The sequence below is a fragment of the Lepisosteus oculatus genome, chromosome 13, assembly GCF_040954835.1.
Source record: "Lepisosteus oculatus isolate fLepOcu1 chromosome 13, fLepOcu1.hap2, whole genome shotgun sequence".
Taxonomy (NCBI): domain Eukaryota; kingdom Metazoa; phylum Chordata; class Actinopteri; order Semionotiformes; family Lepisosteidae; genus Lepisosteus; species Lepisosteus oculatus.
In genome coordinates, this window is record NC_090708.1 from 13,173,801 (window position 1) to 13,195,531 (window position 21,731).

Below are 21,731 nucleotides of genomic sequence, written 5' to 3' on the forward strand. Positions count from 1 at the left end.
TGATGTTGGTGCAGATTCCTTGCCAGTTGTATTTATACACCTGGGATTCATCCTTCACCTTTGGCAGAGGGCAGTCCGTGTTGAAGATAGCATAGTAGTACAATAGCACATTGCTTATTTTTTGTGCTGCTAAAGCTCAAAACCCCAGGCAACACTTCTACTCCTCTGATTACTAGATTAGCGATCAAACACCTTGTCAAGTGATATTTCACTGCTACCTTTTGTACGTTACAGGTAGATGCTGTTATAGAAGGAAGTTCTGATACAGAATGTGATGTCATGTGATTTTAATTCCATGGAGATATTTTTTTTATTAAATGAAAATATGTCATGCATTGTCTTTTGGTTCAACTAATAAATTAGGAAAGCTGAACTGAACAAAATTCCCCAGATGAAATTGATTACAGATACTATTCCTAACTCCTTTTCACATGCCAAAGTAAGCATGGCATCAGATTTGGGGCCACCCTCAACCACTCTTCAAACGTTTTCATGAAAAGAAATATGTGACCTTTTGTGCTAATCTAGTGATCATTACTGTATGTGAATTAAAGGAACAGGAGAAGGTTTGTTTCACGCAGAAGGGTAAGAAAAAGAAACACAACATTTCAGTGTAGAGTCTTCTTCAGGTGTGAGGGAGATAGGGAAAGTAGCAAATAAATAAAGCACAGGACAACAAAGGACCGAGTAGGCAAGAAGGTGCAGGGATCAGTGAAGAAATGGACATACTGTATTGCAGCTGAGAATGAGTGTGCAAACTCGGGGAGAACAGGAGGTGATCCATGTTTCAGGATGATTTTGGTTTGGGATGTCTTTCTGCATGAGGAGTTCTTCCTCTGGCAGGGCACAGGTGGAGAGATCAGAAAGGGCGTGGCAGTTGGGGGTTAGTGAGAAACCATTGGTATGGAGAAATCTTTGCTCCTCACGACTCTGGCATGTACCCTGAACTGGTCTGCCAGACTTCTTCGTGTCTCACCAATGTAAATAGCACGAGGTGTAGTAAATGAGGTTGTTGGAAATACATGGTGTCATCTGGGGGACACAGAATTGTCCAAGGGGGCCTTAAATATGTGTTGTGTAGGATATACATTGTATTACAGTACGTGAATTATATCGCATGATCTTGAGTACTTGTCACTTGTACTTGTTGATTTTGTCATTTAGATGATAGAAAAAATCATGTCTGGAAAAGAACAGATTAGGAAACTCCCAGTTAACTGGGTAGTAGCATACTGTAAGACAGAGTGCAAAGGAACAAGTAAAAGGTTTATTCCATGCTGAAAAGAGAAGAAAGGAAACACAGCGTTTGTTGTGTTTTCTTTCTTCTCTTTTCAGTATGGAATAAACCTTTACTTGTTCCTTTGCAGCCTTCGCATGCTGACGCAGCTGCCTTCTTGAACTACTTAAGGCAGAGTGCTGTTACCTGCAGTACTAACATCTTATCCCTTGATTAATCAAGGAGGCTAACTCACCTTCACTCATTTATTAGAAAACAGTTAATAGTGCCACAGCTTTTTTGTATCTAATTTAAATAGACTATGAATGTTGTAAAGAAAAAAAAATGACATTTTTTCTGGTGTATATGAGGCTTAAATGGTTATCTAATTATATTTGTCACAAGATACTGCATTACAGACAATTTGTTCCCTTTTCTTTCTGCACTAATGATGAAGCTAAACAATGTTTATTTTTTCATTTTACACACTGTAGTTTGGTTTCCTCTGAAACCTGTATACTGTATAATACAGAATATAGAGTGTCAGGCAAAAGTATTGAGACACTTCCTAGAGTGTCCCAGTTTTACAAAATGTTGCATAGACATTTTATAACTTAATATTTTATTCAAACTCTAAATTTTCAAACTGTAGACTTCTCAGATTAAGATATATTACAGTACATGTCAGAAAAAGGTAAGAGAAAAAGTATAGTGACAGCATAAATATTTAGACCTACAAACTCAGTAATTGGTGGAAGCACCTTTGGCAACAACTACAGCCGGGGGTATTTTTGGGCACTGCAAGTCTCTGCAAACTTTGCGTGACAAGTGCAGCTCCCTCCTGGCCCAGCTGAGATTCAGCCCTGGTCACTTGTAGATTCCAAGCGCATACAGAGCCTCTCCTTCATGCAGAAACAGGTAGAATTCTGCTCGACTCCAGCGACCTGTGCAGCTCTACTCTGTTCTGCCCCTGCCAGGATTCAATCCCAGTCGCCAGTGGGCCTCCAGCCACACAAAGCCACACTATTCTTGTGCTACAAGAGCAAGTCCTTTGCTACGCCAGTTCTACACGGTCTAGATTTCAGAGGAGGTGATATCACTTCTGTAACCCGCTCAGTGCATCAGCCCTGTTACATTTGCATATTGGCTTTGTGCAGGTTTTCCCATTCTGCTTGGCAGATTTGCTCAGGCTCTTTCAGGTTGCCTGTGGATTGCTGTTGGACATTAGTTTTCAGTTTTTTCCACAGATTCTCACAGTCAGGACCTTGACTGGGCCACTCAAAAACTTTAACTTTCTTATACTGTACTTCAGCCACTCCAGTGTTGCTTTGGGTCGCTCCTCTGCTGAAAAGTGAACTTTAATCCCAGTTATAGGTCTTCAGCAAGTTAAAGGAAGTTCTATCTGTAGTTTGCTCCATCCATTTTCCCCTCAGTCTGATGAAGTTTTTTCTTTGTGTGGAGTACCTTGTGTATACTGTATGGCATATATTGATTTCTACTTCAAACCAACACGACTTCAAGCTGAAAAGCAATGCTACAGTATGTACAGTATCTATCAGATGACTAAAAATGTTTTTTAAGAACAAACTAACATTTAGTATACAGAATGTAACACTGTGTATGTACAGTATATATTGAATACATAAAATGCTATCGGATGTCAGAATCGTTAATTAGCTAACTAAACATTCAGTCCTTGTATTTGTTTCCATATTTTATAAGAACATTTCACATCTTTAACCTGCAATCTAAATTTTCTCAGTTTATTTGATAAATTGAGGTCTGGTGTGGTCCAGGCAGCTCATAATCTCTCTCTCTCTTCATAAACTGTACAGTATATACACAGAAGCCTGTCAGCCTTTTCCTGTTGATGTCCTGATTGCTATATGGTTTCAACAGTTTAGGATATTAACATTCCAGTGTTTATTGTTTTTCAGAAATCCACAAGAGGTGTTTTTAGACATGGACAAATGACACCACTGTATACTGTATGTATATACAGAAGTTAAAAATAGTTTTCTAGCTTAGTGGTGCATAAAATGCCATTTTCTAAGTTTTCAAGTTTATTGTTCTAAAGTACTTCTAAATTAAGCCTTTGTAAGGTTAGTGGTTACTGTAGGCGTTGAGAATACTGTAGACTTGGGAATTTGATAATGACTTTACAGCTTCACACTGCTAAGCACACTGATATCTTACCCTACAGCATATAATAACTAAGAAGAATAATATCATTGGTGAAACAACACTGAAAATGAAAAGAAGAAGCACTTTTGAATGTGTATGATCTTATTTTTATGTGGGTGATTTTGGATGCCAGATGCTACTGTGCCTATATCAATATGAACAAATTAAATACTGTATATGTATTGGACTTGTCAATCCATTTATCCTAGAGTGCTGAATGAGGGATGTGCCATCAATACGACTGTGATTTATCTTACCAGTCAGGCAGGTTGGAGAGCTCGGCACCAGCAAGGATAGCGACAGTCACAGCACAACGTTCAGACCGAAAGAGCTTTCCAGGAGCCCATTACTGGTTATTTGCATCTTGCATACCTTTGTATGTATGCAAGTGCACTATACCTTCTCAGATCTAGAAAAGTGCATGCTACTAGCAGATTAAATGCACACTTTTGTAATTTGACAGATCTGACGTGGTAGGCAACATGGGAGAGGGTGAGGTCGAACCAGGGTGAGGAAATGAAATGTCTGTAATGAATAAGCAAGCTAGCAAACGTTATAGCAGTACTTAAGATTGTGAAAGTCAGTTGGAAAGTAAAGTTTTTCTTTTTTATGTGTGATCACAGTATTGGCATTGCATAGCAGGTTACTTTGTTTTATTTCAACTTACTTATTTTTCTTCTACTTCACAGTACTTTCTAATTTTACTTTTGAGTTTTTTTTAATAGTTCGCTATGAGACCAAAAGTAAGATTATTAATCTAATCAAGACAAGTTATTCCCTTTGTTGGAAACACAGAGCAGGAAACAAGCTTCCTTCCATCACTTTGACTTTTGTTTATTTGAATGATAAAATAGAGTCTAATTTTAATGAGCAACATTACATTGATCAAACTAAATGGACTTCTAAAAAAAGTTATATTTAAATTGTTTTCTGTCAAAATAAAATTGTTTTATGACGGCACTGTTATTAAATCCATACTCCAGATGATTGGTACCAGGGCTGCACAGTTATGTAGAATTAATATTTAAATATTATGGAATACTGTATATAAAGATGTCTCACCTGCCAAATTAATTTGTTCTCTTGCTGTTAAAAATGTCCACCAAAGGCTTTCCTTGAATTCCATCAATGCATAAACTGTTATGAATTTAGTCTCACACCATCTAGAAGATTTGTAAAAGTGCTATATTATACTTAATAATTCACATTTGCAGTTTAAACATTAAATATACACCTTGTTTCAAAGTTAAATTGTAAAGTGAGCTGAAAATACTAAAGTGTGTTTTGTTCTCGAGTCAACAGTACTCGCTGCATAGAGCTGTATTTGATTAAACTATGTATGATCTAAACCATGAATGTAATATAATCTGGATCAGTGCTTTCATTTTTAAATACAATATGGAGCATACAGTAGATAACCAATATTTTTTTTTAAAACAGGAAATGCATTGTTATGCAATATGCATTCTAAACAGGAAACTAAGCAGGGGCAAAATAATTTTGTTTTAGGGGGAAAAATGAAGTGGAAGGGATTAGGTTCATCATAAAATGTAATTTTCATACTTGAAAAGATTAAAATAAAAGAAAAGGAAAGCTGACATTTTGTGTAATAATGATATATTGATATGTAATAGAATGTCACATAAAAGAGTTAGAGATTTCATAATAGAAGAAATATGCATGGTCCTCATTATACATAGCTGTTGGAAAAATGGATAGAGATAGATAGGTATTATGAGTACCAATACTAATTAGCTTTTTCATAATGCTGGTAGACAAAACCATCTACCATTCTGCTAATTCAGCTTGTGTACATTAAACGTCTTTTGACAAGTTCTTACTCTAAGTATGGACGGAATTCTTTGGACTGATTTTATTTTGTAGTAATGCACTGTATAGTAATGACATACACTGAACTATATTTATGCACAATATAAAGATCTGTTTTATTATTATCAATTAAAACTACCATAATTGTGCTTTCGTGTTTAAAATAAAATGTAACTCCTTTAACTCCCTTTTTTCATTGCCTACTTTGATCATATTAGCTTGCCTTCTTTAACCACCCTCTAACAACCAATCAGCAGGTCATAGAAGCTGACTGGGCTTGTCTGACCGTGCTTGGAGAAGTGCCTTTAGTCCCTGGTGATGAATTTCATCAGCTCTGAGGGAGGAAGGTCATTGACCTAGTGCTTTGCTTAATCTTTATGATGTTATGCTGTCAGTGCTTGATTTCAAACTCTATACAATGTCAGCGAATCTAAATATTATTTTTTTCCTTTTTGTACTTACAAATTTAAACCCGTTCCTTTATTTTCAATTAGGTATCTTGCTGTTTTGCTGAAGTAAATATAGGATAAACATGAAGAGAAATACAATCCCTTTATCATGGTAATTATATTAGAATTATCACAGGGAACGTTTTCACCTTTCAAACCTTAGCATTAAGGCTTATTGGGGATTGCAGAAGCATCTCACTGAAATGATTGTGTTAATGGGGTGTTGTAATGGCAAACTCAAATTACACATTTCCGTCTATGGCAAATTAACAAGAAAATTTAGCAAAATTGGAGAACTCAATGGGAATAATGGACAAGGTAGGTTTGTTTTTTCTGAAAATCATTGATGCTATTTTTAAAGAAAATGCAATTAGTTTAACAGCAAAAAGACACCCAATTACCAAGGGGAGGAAATATTCTTTTGTATTCTGTTTTACAATTGTTCACTCCAAGGTATATCTTACTGAACCTTTCCATAATTTCAGCATTATGCCACACAGTTGTAGGTGTATTTGAAGGCAGCCTGCAGCTACAATTATGATAGTGGGCTTTAATTTAAAAAGAGACTTATCCAGCACAGCAGATCTAAGTGCAGCTTGGTAGCAGGGTTTTTGAGTCTATTTGAAAATCTGTGAAAATGAAGTAGTTCGTGTACAGAATCAATCTATTTGCCCAGGATTAAGGCAATTAAATAGATCATGTGAGACTGTGCAGCAATACAGGTCTATTAAGTGAAGCACCTAGCATTTACAGTGACTAAGAGAAAATCTGGACAATACCACACACCTCCCCCGACAAAAGTCACTCCATACTGAAAAGGTCACAGCTGATCATGGTATGATGTGCTCCAGTTTTCTTTTAATGCCTCCTGCACCCTCATTATGGGACACCCGAGCCTCCATTGAATGTCTGCCAAAGTGAATAAAAAGGGCAATTAGCGCACCAGTCTCAAGGGAGGCATAGCGGACTGCAAAAAAAGGTGTTTTTTTTTTGTGTGTCCACGTTCCTGGCATGCAGCACACTACACAGGCTGCTTGAGAACACAGAACCCAAAGCTCCTAAACCAAAAGAAATTACAGGAACCTAAAACTATTCACCAGTGAGTAGACATTTGATATAAATTGTTAATATATGTGATTTGTAGATGCTGTAGAAAATGAACCACTATGTATATCTGTAATAGTTAAAAGTATGTTATACACTATTATGGACTAGATCTGCAAGGAAATGGTAGCAAGGACTAGGTTCTTGGATGGAGAAGTTGTCCTTAAAAGTATCAAAAAATATTCAAGATGAGAAATACAATTTTGCATTGGGAGGAAAAACTTACACTGCACCTACGAACACAACAAGTAAAGCATAACATTTTGAAACCCTTGGGGCTACATTTAATTTCTAATCTGATTCGAGCTCATTAGTGATGGCATTTGCAATCTGGCAAGTGTTTATACCACATGCACATCAGGCGCTTTCAAATGCAGTTTTGACTTTTCTGAAGTCTGGCTGCGTCATTACGCTTGCTGTGATATCCAGAATGTTAAAGGTCATCCGAAATCTGTAGCAGATTTGAATATTTTACAGAAAACGGAAACCCAAACCTCAGGTTTCCTTCGAGTCAGTGCAGATTTCAAATACACACCAGGCCACCAGCTCTGGGCTGGCGGTTTCTGAAATGTGCAGTATCTCTGTGTGCAACACGAATCCCAAGGTTAATGGAGGGGAGGCTTCGTAACTATAGGAAAATTCCTCTGGGTTTTGCAAACAAAACGTGCTGTCATTTCCTGATCCACTCAATTTTAATATGATCAGCAGCCTTGCTGTTTTATTCTACTTTTCTCCTGAAGAATAAAAGCCAGGGGCCAAGTGTTGTGGAAATGAACAAAAACTACCCATATAATGGAGAACGTCATGTTTAAAAAGATTACACAGATCTCCATTCTCTTTCAGTGCTGAGAAATGTATCAGTTAGGACCATGGTCATTAGGATTTCATGGATACTTATCTCCTTCCCACGCTAACATAACATTATCTGTGGGTGATAATGCACACAGGTCCGATTTCTGTGGTGTGATTTTATTTTTTTTAGTTCATCTTACCTTTCTAAAAATATACATTTAATATGTGTAATAAATACTATTCCTTGGAAGGAATAGTATATAGAACAAAATTAATACATAGTTTGCTGTTCTTTACTAATCCTATAAATCCATTATAAAACATTAGCTTCTCATTATCCAAGGATTTGATATTGAAGAAACTCAATGGGTTTCAAATATAATGGTGACTGAGGCACAGCAGTATTTTAAAATCCTTCATCTCTAGAATGCCAGCTTGGACTGCCAAATTATTTGCTCTGAACTGTTGACCTCAGCTGTATGGCGTCTGTATGGCACAGGGTTACGAAGGCTGTAAGTATGTCCTTGTAATACACCCAATTTATTGGTCAGGGCTAGGCCTGCCCTACTGATGAGTCCTTATAAGGGCTAACTGTCTGCTAACTTTGACTTACAGTAAATGAAGGAGAATCAAAATGATTCACCTGACATGCTCCGAAAGTCAACAATGCAATTTTTATGGCAATGACCCTCAGAAGCAGAAGGATGCTATTGTAAACATTTTCTTTTTGACAAAAATGCAAACGATTACAATTTGCATTTTTGTTTCACTGTTCAATTCCTTTTTTTTTATATGAAGTATGGGAACACAGCCTCACAAAGGCCCATGTATATGCCTTTCATTCTGTCTTATTTTATACAAGAACATGTATACATTTTTTTTAATTTAATTTCTTAATCACCTTTTAATGCCATGCTTTTTAGTAGCTGATTTTAGGCAATGCAAAAGGATGTAATGTTTTCTGCATTGCTGCTAATTTTATGTCTTTAATTGGGTTAGTATTAATAGATAGTTTTCTCGAAGTGCAAAAATGAGAAACATACATTTTCTAAAATATATTCAATTTTCAGTCAAGCCAATTATACTGCTGTGCTGTATATTACCACTGCTACACAGATTGCTTATGAATCCTTTTGGGAGCCAACATGCACAAAGAGAAATGCTTGAAAAGGAAATGATTGAATTTCAAGGATTTTATCTAAGGTTCTTTTAAGAAGAGGTCTCCTTGGGGTGATAAAATCTTAATATGCTGGAAAACTCTTTCATCAAAGATGTTTTTGTAAAATATACAGTACGATTTATACTAAACATAATATTTTTTAGTGTAACTACAAAGTTATAACTTTTTGTGTTGCTGTTTTTTTTTTGCTGATTAAATCCAATCACTGAAGCTAACATGCAATACAAGACTTGTTTTTTTTAATTGGTGTGTCTATACCAATGCTTGTAAATTGTGATTAATAAGCTAAAAATTGTTTTAGTGGTAGTTTGTTCCAGTTTGGAGTGTTTTGCACTTAATGCAATTTAGTTGACTAAATCACTTGAAATCTAAGTATCATTTTAAGATGTGCAGAACATCATTACCAAAAAGACTTTAGTATCACTTCTTAAGCCCAGTTTAACTCCAAAATGTGGCTCGTTTGCTAGTAAAAAATAAACCATTAAACCTTATAGGTGGGTTTTCTGAACCAGGATATCTCTTTCATAAACGTAAAGCTTTTAAAGAAAGTTTTGAGGTGACCCATGTCTAAGTTTAACTTTTCAAATAGTTTAAAAATAAAAGACGTGTCCCACTGTTTTAATATCCCTGATCTCACTGTTGAAAATGCTTTCAGTCTGTGGATGTGGGAGTTGCAGATGACAAAGAACAATGACAAAATAAGACAGTAATGAAATACTCATTGATTTGTATCAGAAAAGAGGACTAGTAAGTGAACCAAAGTTATGGGTGTTTCTCAGAGCACTGGCACCTAGTGTGAATTCAGATTTACATGCTGTACCACAGTGTTAAAATTCTGTTCAAGGAGCTGAATGTTTCGGCTTAGCTCATCAGATACAGGCTCCTTGATGATCCCCAGCTGGAAAATATGCAGAGTGATCCCAGATTTGAAGTGTGTTATCAATAACAAATTCATTATAAAGAGAATCCCTCAGGCACATCTCTCTTTAGCTGTGCCATGGCTTTGCAATGGAAAGTGCTTAGGAAGGGCTTATGTTGTCACCACTTTTGATACAGGGGCTGTCACAGAGGGATTTAGTGAAGCTCATGGAGTCAACAGATGCATCTTGCACACATCAGCAAGGAGCTTGGTTTCATTGAAAAACTTCTCATCCTTAATCCAGAGATAATTACCTTTTCTTCTTGTTTAGTCTGTTTAATTTTAAAACATGCTAGTACACCCTTCATATAGCATTTTCTTTACTTGCAAATATCTGTTGTAGGGTATAATTATAGATGATAAAATATAATCCTGTTTTACAGTGGTTGAAATTTCAATGGCAGTGAACAAATTGTATTCTTCAATAACACATTGATTTATGTAAATAAAAGTCACTGTCTAGCTAAAATTAAAGCATGTTTTTTTTTTGCTGGGAACTGACATGCCTTTGTTGTAATCTGCAAGTAAGTCCTAAGCAAGACAAATCATTATTTGAAGTGATGCCCCAAAACCCCAAAAAACTAAAAAAGTTTATTTGACATTTTAATAAATATCTTTATTTTTTTATGAATCATACTTTCATAGTGTACAGCTTGCTTGTTTGAAAAATAAGATGTTTTGATGAGGTCTGAGGGTACCTTGGATGTAGGAACATAGCTCACACCTATGAAATAATAAATCTAGAAGACTGTGGATTTTAGCATGATATTGATTAGTATATAATCCATTATATATAATCCATTCTTTTTACTTCAGCTACTGTAGGTCAAATGGAAAGGGCTACCTTGTTATTGTGTTGAGACTAGGTATTTGTTCAGTAGCAAATAGTTCAGATGTTCACTAGTATTTTGTTTAGCACAGCAGTTACTTACACATGTACAGTACTATCCTACAAACCAGTAGTTTCTATATATTATATAACAGCACTGAAATAAAAAGTGAGACAAAGCTCTCAGTTGAGAAATTAAAAATATGAGCATATTTATTATAGCAACATGAGAATTCAAAATGTGTACACCTTTACCAAGTTCATATTAGCCTGCAAGGGCAAACAGAAGACTACAGCATACAAAAGAACATTGAAACAAGCTCACAAAGAATGAGCAGGAAACTTTCACAAAATGGCAGAACCAGGCATAGGGTTAAATTCTTTCTTTATTTAATGCTACAGACAATTTTAGGCATGATTTACCATAAAAATACAAAATAAAATTGCACATACTGCACTTAACTAGGTGATCAACCTTCTAATGATAACGCTATATTTAATTACAACCCTGTGCTTTTTCCAGCTATGGCACTGAATGTACTGTAGCTTGCTTGCAGTCTTATTTCCATGTTCTAGATGTTCTCGTAGCTATACAATTGAGACAAGTGTGTTGGTTTATGTAGAGTAGCCTTTTTTAACAGCCCTTAACCTGTCCACTGAAGTGGGCATCTGAGACTTTTGTCATAATATGCCATTTATTTGACTGGGAAATACTGAAATCATTATTTTTGTACATTTTGGACAGGGAAGTGTTAACCTCTGACGCTTGCAGCTGTTTTGTCTTTGAGATCTGCATCTATAACTGACATCTAAAGGTGTACAATAGTTTACTTTGTTTTACTATAGACTGGAGTTACCGGGAGAAAGACTTGCAAGTCCACAGAATAAATGTCATGTAGATACCAGAGGTCTTACATTGATTTCAGATATATGCACACTTTCTGTCCCTACAGCTGAGAGAATTTCAGACTTATGTATGAAAAAAATGTGCACTTACAGAATGAAGGCAGAATAGTTTTGTTAAAACATTACTGTTTCCCTCAAAATTCAATGAAATTATCAGTATAATTTATGATGTACTCAATTTAAAAACTCCTCAGCAAGCCACACAAACGATCAACAGATTTTCTTTATATTTAATTATGTATTGAGAGACATTTCCCATGATTAGTATGAGGGTAAAAAAAATTTTAATACTAAGTACTGCAGTTCATCTTTGTATAATATTTAACCACTAAAAAGTCTTATTGCTGACAATTTCCTTCATCATCATGAAACGGGCACAATAAGAAGTAAAATATTGTGAGCCTTTAGTAGTTTATCACTTCTGAAAATTATTAGTTGGCAAGAGAAAACTCAGACTATGTTTACAGATGGTGATGACTCTAGCCAAAAATGCTAAACTCATGACACACAAAATAAACTTAGCAGGTTCACATCTATTGCTTCATGGTTCCAGCAAAGTCTGTGAAAAATAATTAAAACTCTACATTTAGTTTAGAGAGCATGACATGTTCTTTCATGTGTTATGTTTCACAGTAACCAGCCCTGGTCATTTTTACTATACACTGTATAACCTGTTTAGGAAAATACATTTATGCCAACAATGGATTTGAGCTGTTAACGCCTGTTTTAGCATACGTGTGTGGGTATAGGTGTGTACAGTATGTGTGTTGTGACAAAACGTTTTATTCAGAGGTTTCAAAATATGTTTTTTTAAGAATACTCTCTTTTATTTTGGAAAATATTATCAACATACAAACTGAGTGATTTCCCAAAATTAACCAGACAAAAGCAGGAATTTTAGTACCACACGAAGATAGGCTTTAGATAGGCTTTCAGATTTAGTGGAGCATAGAGCCTGAACTTTAATGTAATTGTAATCCTTGTAATTGCTTTGAGAAGGCATGTGAAGCTTGATGTGTCTGACACAGGGGCCCTGCTTACAGTCTGCATGACACCTAAAAGCAAGATATGTATCTGCTTAGCCAATTATGGCTTCTCATTGAGAAGTGCCATTTTTACACTAACTTGCCAAACATGATTTTTAAACATATTCCCTTACTTCATGTGAGGTTTAAAATGCATCTTAATGTCAGGGAATCTGGTTTTCGTCTTGAATAATAAGAAAACTACAATTGCACTATTTACTGTCAAGGACCAAGCTTACCATCTATACAATATTCTTCATCAGCACTCTCCCACAATTAGTCCATTTTTGTCTTGCTTTAAATTGAATCTGCTAGAGTTTTTCATCCTAAATAAAAGTACATAATTATAAACATTCTATAGTTTTAATCAATAACACTGTACATTTTTTACAATATGGTACAATTGGCTTTGAAGACGGTTAATATCTGTTATAAAAAGGACAGCACTCACTTTTGATTCTTTTTCAAAATCTACAGAAGCACCTAGAAAACAGAGGGAGCTACCGAGTGGTGTTTACTGTACTTGCACTGTAAGTGACGATGTGTTAACACTACAGCTACAGTGTCCTGCTCCACCTTTGGACTTAACCACATTCCACATCTACTGTAAACGTACTGCATTATTTCATTTCACCCCTGCATTGTCACAATCCTCATTCTACATCACTTCTTCAAAGGTTGATGATTCTCTCATTCATCTAGTGGGATAAATATCAATGTTGCAAGGCAGGAGTCTCAAACTCTGTATCTAGAGGGCCTAATGTGTTCTGGTTATTTTTCTTTCCAACCCGAGTAGACAATTAAACAACCAATTTATTTTCTTAGACACGTCAAGGATTTTTAAAAGGTCCTTTACAGCTGATTACTCAACATGTTCATCTCATCAAAGGTAGAGTTACCTATTAAACACCTCAGAGCCCAGTCACAAATATCATCAGTTATGCATTGATTGAATAATTTGAGTAGTAACTATGAGATGAGAACAAAAACCAGAAGTAAGTACAGCAGGTCCTCTTTTAAATGAGTTTGAAATCCCTATTGAAAGGCGTAGAGATTTCCTGGACTTCATTTGGGATGATTAAATTAGATGGAGAAAGGAAAAACAAAAAAACATCATTTCCATTGTCCCTGGAGATCCTAATGTCTATTGATATTGTGGCTCTCTTCCACAGGACAGCTCATGGGTCTTATTGGAAATGGCCTTTTTTACAGAGGAGGCGTTTCTGTGTGCAGAGCTCCAGGAGTGGAAATGGATCTTTCGTTACAATGTCCCCTTTCCTTCTTAAGTAAGCCAAACCTGTAAGGCACAATCTTAAAGGCAAACTGAAGATGGTCGCTTTTATATTGATGCACTTACACGTGTGCCTTAGTATTTTAACTTGAGTAACTTCCATTTGATCCCTATTTCTCCATTGAACTGTTACAGTTTGGCGCACCACATCCCTAATGATGGTGACCAGACGGTGATGGAGGACTGAGGAAAACTACCCGCTTCGAGCTCCACAGCTATTCCTCTCTATCGGGATAACGAGTAAATACCATTTTTAATACAGCAAACCTGGCCACTGGAGTGTTTGATTTGCTGTTGACAGTTGTAAATTACTGCAGTGTGCACAAAATAGGTATCATATGCCAGTATGTTCCAGTACTTATAGTTAGAATTCATGGCACTATTCAGAATGAAGAATGTTTTATAAAACAGTTTATGCAATGTCAAATTTCCTTTTGACACCTAGCGATATTTTATAACGTGTCAAACACTTTGGAGTACGTACATTTTTCTTTCCATGTGTTTTTCCACAATTATTTGCTCTTTTCTGCTGCGCTACTCGACCCAATATTTTTCAGTGAAACTTTAAACAGCAGTCAGGATCACAAGACTTGAAGTTTTGCTTGACTGATGTTTTGCTTGTATTTTTAACACTGTATCACTGCTTTCCTTCTTTGTTCATCGCCCAGACAGCCATAACAGCAGCTCCTTGAAGTAAGGCCGAAACAACTCTCAATTACCCTGTTGTATTACAGTAGGTCACTGTAATGGAGCTGGTAACAGAAAAGTAGGTGAATAGGTGAAAAGTGAGTGTTATCCACTCACATTACTTTGCCACAAATAAATAAAGTCTTTCCCATTGTGCTAGTGATATTAGCATTTTCATATCACTGTGCAGTATTCTTTAACAAGGCCAGAAATCTCCATTCTCTGATACCACTAGTCAGTTCTGGGATTTGAAATTAGAGGGCATACATCTGTGCATTCATGGTAGCCTCTAAAACAGTAGGTATTTCAACTTAGAACCGAGAAGATCTCATCTCCTTTGATTTACCATGTCAAAAACCAGGACATTTTAGAATTCAATAATAGATTTAGTTCTGTAGTGCCAGAGGGAAGCATTTTAAACATTCTCATACAGGTATATGAAGAAGTGGTCACAGATCTGACCTTAGTACTGCTTGTTCAGAAACTAAAACACCTTAAAATAATAAAAGGCAACTTTGATTCACATTCTACTGTACACTCACTTGCACAAACTGATTTTTTTTCTGAGCACTTTCCTTAGATGCCTCCCGAGTGACCTAATGTAGATCAGCCTCTTCCTCCTTTCGCTGCTGTGTCTCTAAGTGCATGGACAGAAGCCAGAGTGCTTACGAGAAGATCTATCCAGAACAATTTGAATGGTGAAGCTGTTAATTGGGAATAACGAGCAACATGTTGAACTCATTCAGTCTTTTCTTGGTTCGTGGAGCCTGTGGCACATGGGCAAGGTTATACTTGTACATGTGCCCCTTGCGTCTGCAGACTCTGTATGCTGGAGAGGATCTTCTTCTGATGGCCAGCCAGTGAAATTCCGATTTTACCCAGTTCACTACAATTAAAGGGAAGGAAAAAGAAGTGCTTTAGATGTGTGACTCTAATTATATGTTTATTTTAAAACAAGTTCAGGCTTTTTGGATTTACTTAGCTGGGTGTTTCAAGACAAAATGAACATGACTTTAAAAGCTCACAGTCAATGCAGAGATATGATTGCAGAGACAGTACATTGCTGAAACACACTAATACATAAGAGACACTAAGAATTCAGATTTATATTCCACTAGTTTCCACCTAATGACCCTCACCAATGTGTTGAAACCAGTTGAATTAATTGCACACTATAAGAATTTCTCAAAGAAAACCAGTATAGTTGTATAGCATTTATTCATGCTAAAACATAAACAAATCTGTCTTAACTAAGCAGGTTAATTGTGCCAACCTTCAAATCACTATTTTAAATTTCAATGTCTGTTAACTCTGGGCACTTTACTGCCTACAAAGGATATCCGATAGACCACAAAGTACTCAAAATTGAAGCAATACATTCTAGACAGCTACTAAACAAAGCATACAATCCTGACATTTCTAACGTATACCAGTGTCAGTTATAATATCATGGTGCCTGACTTACCGTTAATAATTTTGAGGAAATTTAAAGAAAATAAAGACTTTTGGAAAAATGACGACATTAGATAACCCAAGGGAAATACTGTAGTTTCACTTAAAAAAAATAATGGATGGTATGTCCTCACCTGACACTTATGTACAACACTGAGTCAAGGGTTACATAGCCCGCGTTTGAAAAGTTTTCCTTGTACTGGGTCATTTTCATGGCATCCAACCAGTCTTCTACCGTGTTGACACTGAACTCAGGGGTTGTTGGATCTTGCCTGCAAGGAGCAGTGAACAGTAGTTTTTTTTTTAAAAAAAGAGGAATACTCATTTGTGTGTATCAGTAAATTGCTAAAAGCATTGTCCTTACTGGTATGGAAATGCTTTAAATTTCTTTCAGGTCGTAAAAGAAGATGAAATCTTCATCTAGTGGACTAACCTAGAAAGGCACTCAACCTGTACCTTTCTAAATTTAGACATACGACATACTGTAGATAGTAATTCAGACAGTGCAGCATCAGTATGAAAACAGTAGAATATGCATTATATTTCCCTAAAGAGGAAAGCACTTTTTATGTCCTTAAACTGCAATGCTATTTTTGTATTTCAGGGGTTAGAAAGAATCAGCATCAATGAGTGCATTTCAAACAACAATTAAAGTAAAACACACACAGGTTTTACAAATGTGTTAAACCTCCAATTTACATCTCAGAATAATTACAATTTCCAGGTATGCAGAGCGCCATACTCTGTGATTCAGAACAAGGCAACAAACTGTCCGGTGATGTGAAGCGGTCCTATTCCACTAAACAAGCAGGTTTGGGAATACCTGTCTTTTAATCCAATAGAAAAATAGCTCTTGACTTCGAGACGGTTTTGCAGACAAATACAATTTACTTGTCAGTTCTGCATCCAGATTGCGTTGGAACATTGCTGCGGTGAAATAGGTGCTGCTGTATTTATTCGCTTTTACATCACATTACATTAGTCATTACAGTGACCAGTGAGCAGAAAGGAACACCTTACATCACTTTTCACACAAACCCTCACTACTACCGTAGTGAGACCAGGGGTTTGACATAATGGTGACTATCCAGTACTTTCCTAAAGTTCACAATTTTGTGCTTAATTAAAAACTGTTATTTTATTTCTATACTGTCAATTAATTTATTACCAAAATTTAATTACCAGTCTGATAAATTGGGACTGCAGTTCTTTTTTAAACTCAACTAAAAATGTGACCATCCACAATCTGAAGACAGACCTTGTTAAGATATTACCCAGTTATAATCGGTATAGATGTTATACACTGTTATCGACTCTGCCCCTAATAATTTTTGTATTGATGATATTGAAATGCACAGGTATGATTTGAAGAACTAATTTGAATTGTGCACAGATCAATAGTTCCAATCAATTTCTCATTCAATTTAACTCTCAAAGTACAAGTACTGTAGCTATACAGTTTATATTATACACAGTTGTTGAGTATGTAAAAATAGGATTCTGGACTTGAAACATTTATGCTTCAGATATATTGCAAAACCAAATAACATAACCAGCCTTGTGTACTCTCTCTAAGAGTTTCAAAAATAAGCAATCTACAGTACTTAATTTATATTTTATTACCATGACATTATTAATTAATCATCAACATGATTTATTTTATGAGAGGGGGACTAAATCACTTTTGGGAATGATAAGGTACAAGCTGCAATTACTTAAAAAAGGGAAAAAAACATCATAATCTGACTTGAGCAAAATAAAAATGAAATTTATACTGTATGGAGTTATTCTGTTTGTTAATCCAATAATTGGAAAGGAAAGGAAAATAACACCTAAAATGAATTACAGGATTTCAGATTTTTCTGATTTTTTATTTCAGGTACAGGCTTACAGTATACAGTATATCGGCCATTTTAAGGAAAACTATAGAAGCACGCAGTCTATAATTCCAATATCAGTTTATTTTTCGTCAGGAGATAAGCTGAAAGATCCTGTCAGGTCTAATTAGTTTTGAAACTATTCAGTGACATTAGGATATACAGCTTTGCTAAAGGATTTAGCAAACACAAACATTGTCGTGCTCCCCCACCCTAATCCAAAAACACCGCCTGACAAAATTGACCCGCTGCAAAATAAAAGAACATCTTTTCAGGGCTGCCAAGATGTAACCCAGAAACATCTGCTTCAATAGTGACAAATAAATTGCTGAATAAATATGCACATCTGGTTCACATTGAAAGCAATGGATGCAGTAAGCGAAAATATTTAGGCGCTCCCTTTTATAATTGGAACAGTAATGGTGAAGAAATGTGCTCCCAGACTCACCAGACTGAACTGTTGGCTAATTGCTTCAGGCTGCTGGGGTTTCGGATCAGCTTGTCGAGGGTGTTGACGATCTGTCCGAACTTGGGTCTATCGCTTCGGCTTTTCTCCCAGCAGTCCAGCATTAACTGGTGCAGAACTACTGGGCAATCCATTGGAGCAGGCAAGCGATACCCCTCATCTATCGCTTTTATCACCTAGAGGAGACAGACAGCGACAGAGAGTAAGAAAGGGAAGTCAACCAAGAAGTGAACAAGCTGGTTTTCCCACCCATTTGTCCGTGGTTAGAACAAAAGGTACGTTTGCTTTCTGTAGAAAAACCCTAAGTAACAGATACACTTTCTGTGAAAGTAACATCAATTTAACCCCTTGAGGAGCTGCAGTACTTGAAAGCTTCCTCATTTGAACCTGGAGACCATCGGTGCATGGTCATTTTCAAACAATAAAATAATGTACAGAATTACAACTGCTTGTTCTCTACATACATTGACACTTGCCGATGTGTATATACTTTCTATAAGCACATTGAAAATCTAACAGTGCTAAATTTGATATTAATAACTTATTGAGCAGATACATAGTTATGTCCATTTGATATACAGTAGTAAGCAAATAGGATTTTTCATTGTTTGAGTAGCATTATTCATTGAGAAAAAATACAGAGAGAAAATAATGTGGTTTTATTAATACACCAGGTGCCCAATATTTGCTATTGCTAATGTTGCCAGAATCATTTAATTAAAAATCTGTATAAATAGCCGCACAAAAAGGACTATTTTGATTTGTGCAAGAACAGCAAATGATGTTCTTCAAATGCTCGACCTGGGTCACCAAGATCACATGGGTGTTATTGGGGGTTATCAGGGTGACTGAAGGTGGTCTGTCAGGTGAGACATTGCCTAGAGAATGATATTTTCTGCTTCAACAATCAGGGGACTCGTCTGGAGAAATGAGGAAACTAGCACTGTGAGTGGCAGGCCACATCCTGGAAGGCAGAAGGTCACCACACCAGCCCAGGACTGTCACATCCATCGTATCCATCTGCATAATAGTTTTCAGATTACAGTAGCTACAGCACAACATATTCCAGGAAGAAATAAGCCAAGTGTCAGAATGTCTGAAATTTGACTTCTGCTTGATAATAATAAACGTTTAAAATCTGTTCAGGGGTAATGTTGACAAAAATTGCCATCTTCTGTGGGCCAGAGAACATCTGAGGTACCGTAGAGTAAGTGTGCTGAAGTATTTTATTCAGTCAGTGGAAGAGTGAATGTGTGGGTAGGAATGCCCTTTAAACAAATTTGGTGCAAACAGATAGCTACCTTAAGACTGAGAGATACACAGACAAAGTACTCGAGCTACCATTTCTGCAAGATAATCTGGAACTCCATTTTCCAGCAGAACAAAGAAACACCGCACAGAGCTAGGCTTACAATGACATGACTTCAAGAGAACAAGGCCACTACTTTAGCTGCCAGCCTTTTCTCCTGTTTCTCTACTAGTACTTGTTAGTCCATCTGTTTCTCCTTGTACTCCAGGTATCCAGGGTTCATTTCTGCCTGAAATGGATTTTGCAATATCTTGGGTAGTATAACAGTAGGGGCCTGGTTGAAGGCTTGAACTGAAGCTACCCCCTGTGCTTCATGCCTGAACCGTCAGATTTCTTTGCTTACTCAGTACTTTCTAGAAAGAAATAGCCAAAAGTAAAACAGAAAAAAACACACTCTTCATTGTTCCTGAAAGCTCTTCATTGATCTTCAAAAGTCAATTTTTCAAACTAGCACATGAAAAGCCTCATGTTTTTTATTTTCATTGCCTCTTCAATATGTCTACTTCTTTGGAAAACAATCAGAAACTGATACAGTAGAACAAAAAATATTGCAGGAGGTTTTGTAAAGCCAGGTCCTTGACATGATTATCTTCCAAAATAAAATCATAAATTTATGAGAAAATTACAAAAAGAACAATAAAGGTTCCATGAGTTCTACTGATATTATTAGTGAGCTTCAGGTGCTAAAGCACTATATTACTGTTTATAGGCAATAAAAATAACCTAACTTGTAGGAGCCAAAGTGATAACAAAGAGATAAGAGTACGGGTTTGTTTATTTCCTCTCAGGTATTCTCTTTCACCACCTACAAAACGTCCCTTAAGTCTCTGAATGGTCATAATTCCATGAATGACAGTGTGTTTTGCCTATCAGGGCAGCCAAATTCACAGCAAAGCTAGTCTTGAGTTTCAGCCCCAAACCCCTTACCCTTTATCTGAACAACTACTAAAACCACAACTATCATCCGAATTATATTTTTCTGGCTTTTAATTGTTGAATCATTGAACACAGCATTAAAGTAAGGCAATGGCTTTTATATATTTTGGCACGGTTTTGCTTTTGCAATGCTATTTTTACTACTGTATACAGTAAAATGCAGTAGTGACGACAAGTAAGGTGATATCTCATATGTGGTACCTAGCTGGAGAAAAAATCCTTAGTTGGTTTACAGTATGGGGCTTTTGTATCAATGCTTTTCACTGTAAAAAAGGTATACCTTTCACTTCACAGTGTTAACCTGCTGGCAAAGCAGTGAAGTACTGAAAGGTTATTTACAGATGTACATATTTCAAACAGAATTACAGAAAATGTGAACAAAAATACAGATTAAATTTTCACTATAGGTTTGCAGTATGAAACTTAGTCAAAATGAAAATATTGCAAAAAAAATCAGGTAGGAGCTTTCAGAGCATTAATATAACTATAATTTTTACAGCTGAGGCTTGACAAGAATTTAAAAATAGATAAAACTCCCCCTTTGCCTAGAAAAATAGTTAATAGTTACTAGAAGAATAGTTAAAGAAACTATAAATATGCAGGCTTAAAAATTGATTTGACTGGGCAGTCTTGTCAGTGTGCAGGCTGCAAAGGAACAGGTACTGATAGAACCTGAGAAAGTCATTCTGGGTTGGTGAACCCTTATTTAGTGATTCATTAATGGAAAACATAAAAAATTACCTCATTAATGGTACCCATTAATCAAATACCCTTAAGCATTCTGCACTAATAACCATAAGGTCATCAGAAAAAAATTAACAGGTGACAGCCCCCTGTGGGGAATACTAGAGAATATAGAAAATATTAATAACCTGAAAAACAGTACTAGCAGTAGCGGTATTTCTGTTCTTTATTTACCAAATATTAGTAACTGTCAGTTGCCTTGAAGTGTACTCACGTCTTGATTTGACATTTCCCAGTATGGTCGTTCTCCATAGGAAATCACTTCCCACATGACAATGCCATAACTCCACACATCGCTGGCAGACGTGAACTTGCGGTAGGCAATTGCTTCCGGAGATGTCCACCTGATGGGGATCTTTCCTCCCTTGAAACCAAAACAGAAGCAACAATATTAAACGGAACACAAACATTACAGTACACTTCTGTCTGACTGAATGACTTTGATTCCTTCTTTTGATTTCTGCAAACTCATCAGACCTTCATCCTAAGACTCGGCTTCCTCGATTCAGTCCCCATCTTACCCTGTTTTACGCCT

General features: G+C 36.3%; 1 protein-coding gene across 3 annotated transcripts in view; it reads right to left on the reverse strand.

Moving 5' to 3' along the window:
* Positions 1 to 6,517: 6,517 nt before the first annotated feature.
* epha4b (eph receptor A4b) overlaps positions 6,518 to 21,731 on the reverse strand; it is a 113,175-nt gene continuing 97,961 nt past the window's right edge. The window contains exons 14-18 of one of the 3 annotated variants that reach the window (XR_001480125.2): positions 21,411 to 21,560; positions 18,190 to 18,383; positions 15,999 to 16,136; positions 14,955 to 15,298; positions 6,518 to 6,588 (exon numbers count right to left, since the gene is read on the reverse strand). Coding sequence is in view for 1 of the 3 variants with exons in the window: in XM_006637683.3 (XP_006637746.2) it covers positions 15,199 to 15,298; positions 15,999 to 16,136; positions 18,190 to 18,383; positions 21,411 to 21,560 (582 nt within the window). In the remaining 2 variants the exon portion in view is untranslated. Of the gene's footprint in view, positions 6,589 to 10,686; positions 15,299 to 15,998; positions 16,137 to 18,189; positions 18,384 to 21,410; positions 21,561 to 21,731 lie in introns of those variants that run through there. The other 2 variants (XM_006637683.3, XR_001480126.2) reach the window with 2 other exon arrangements.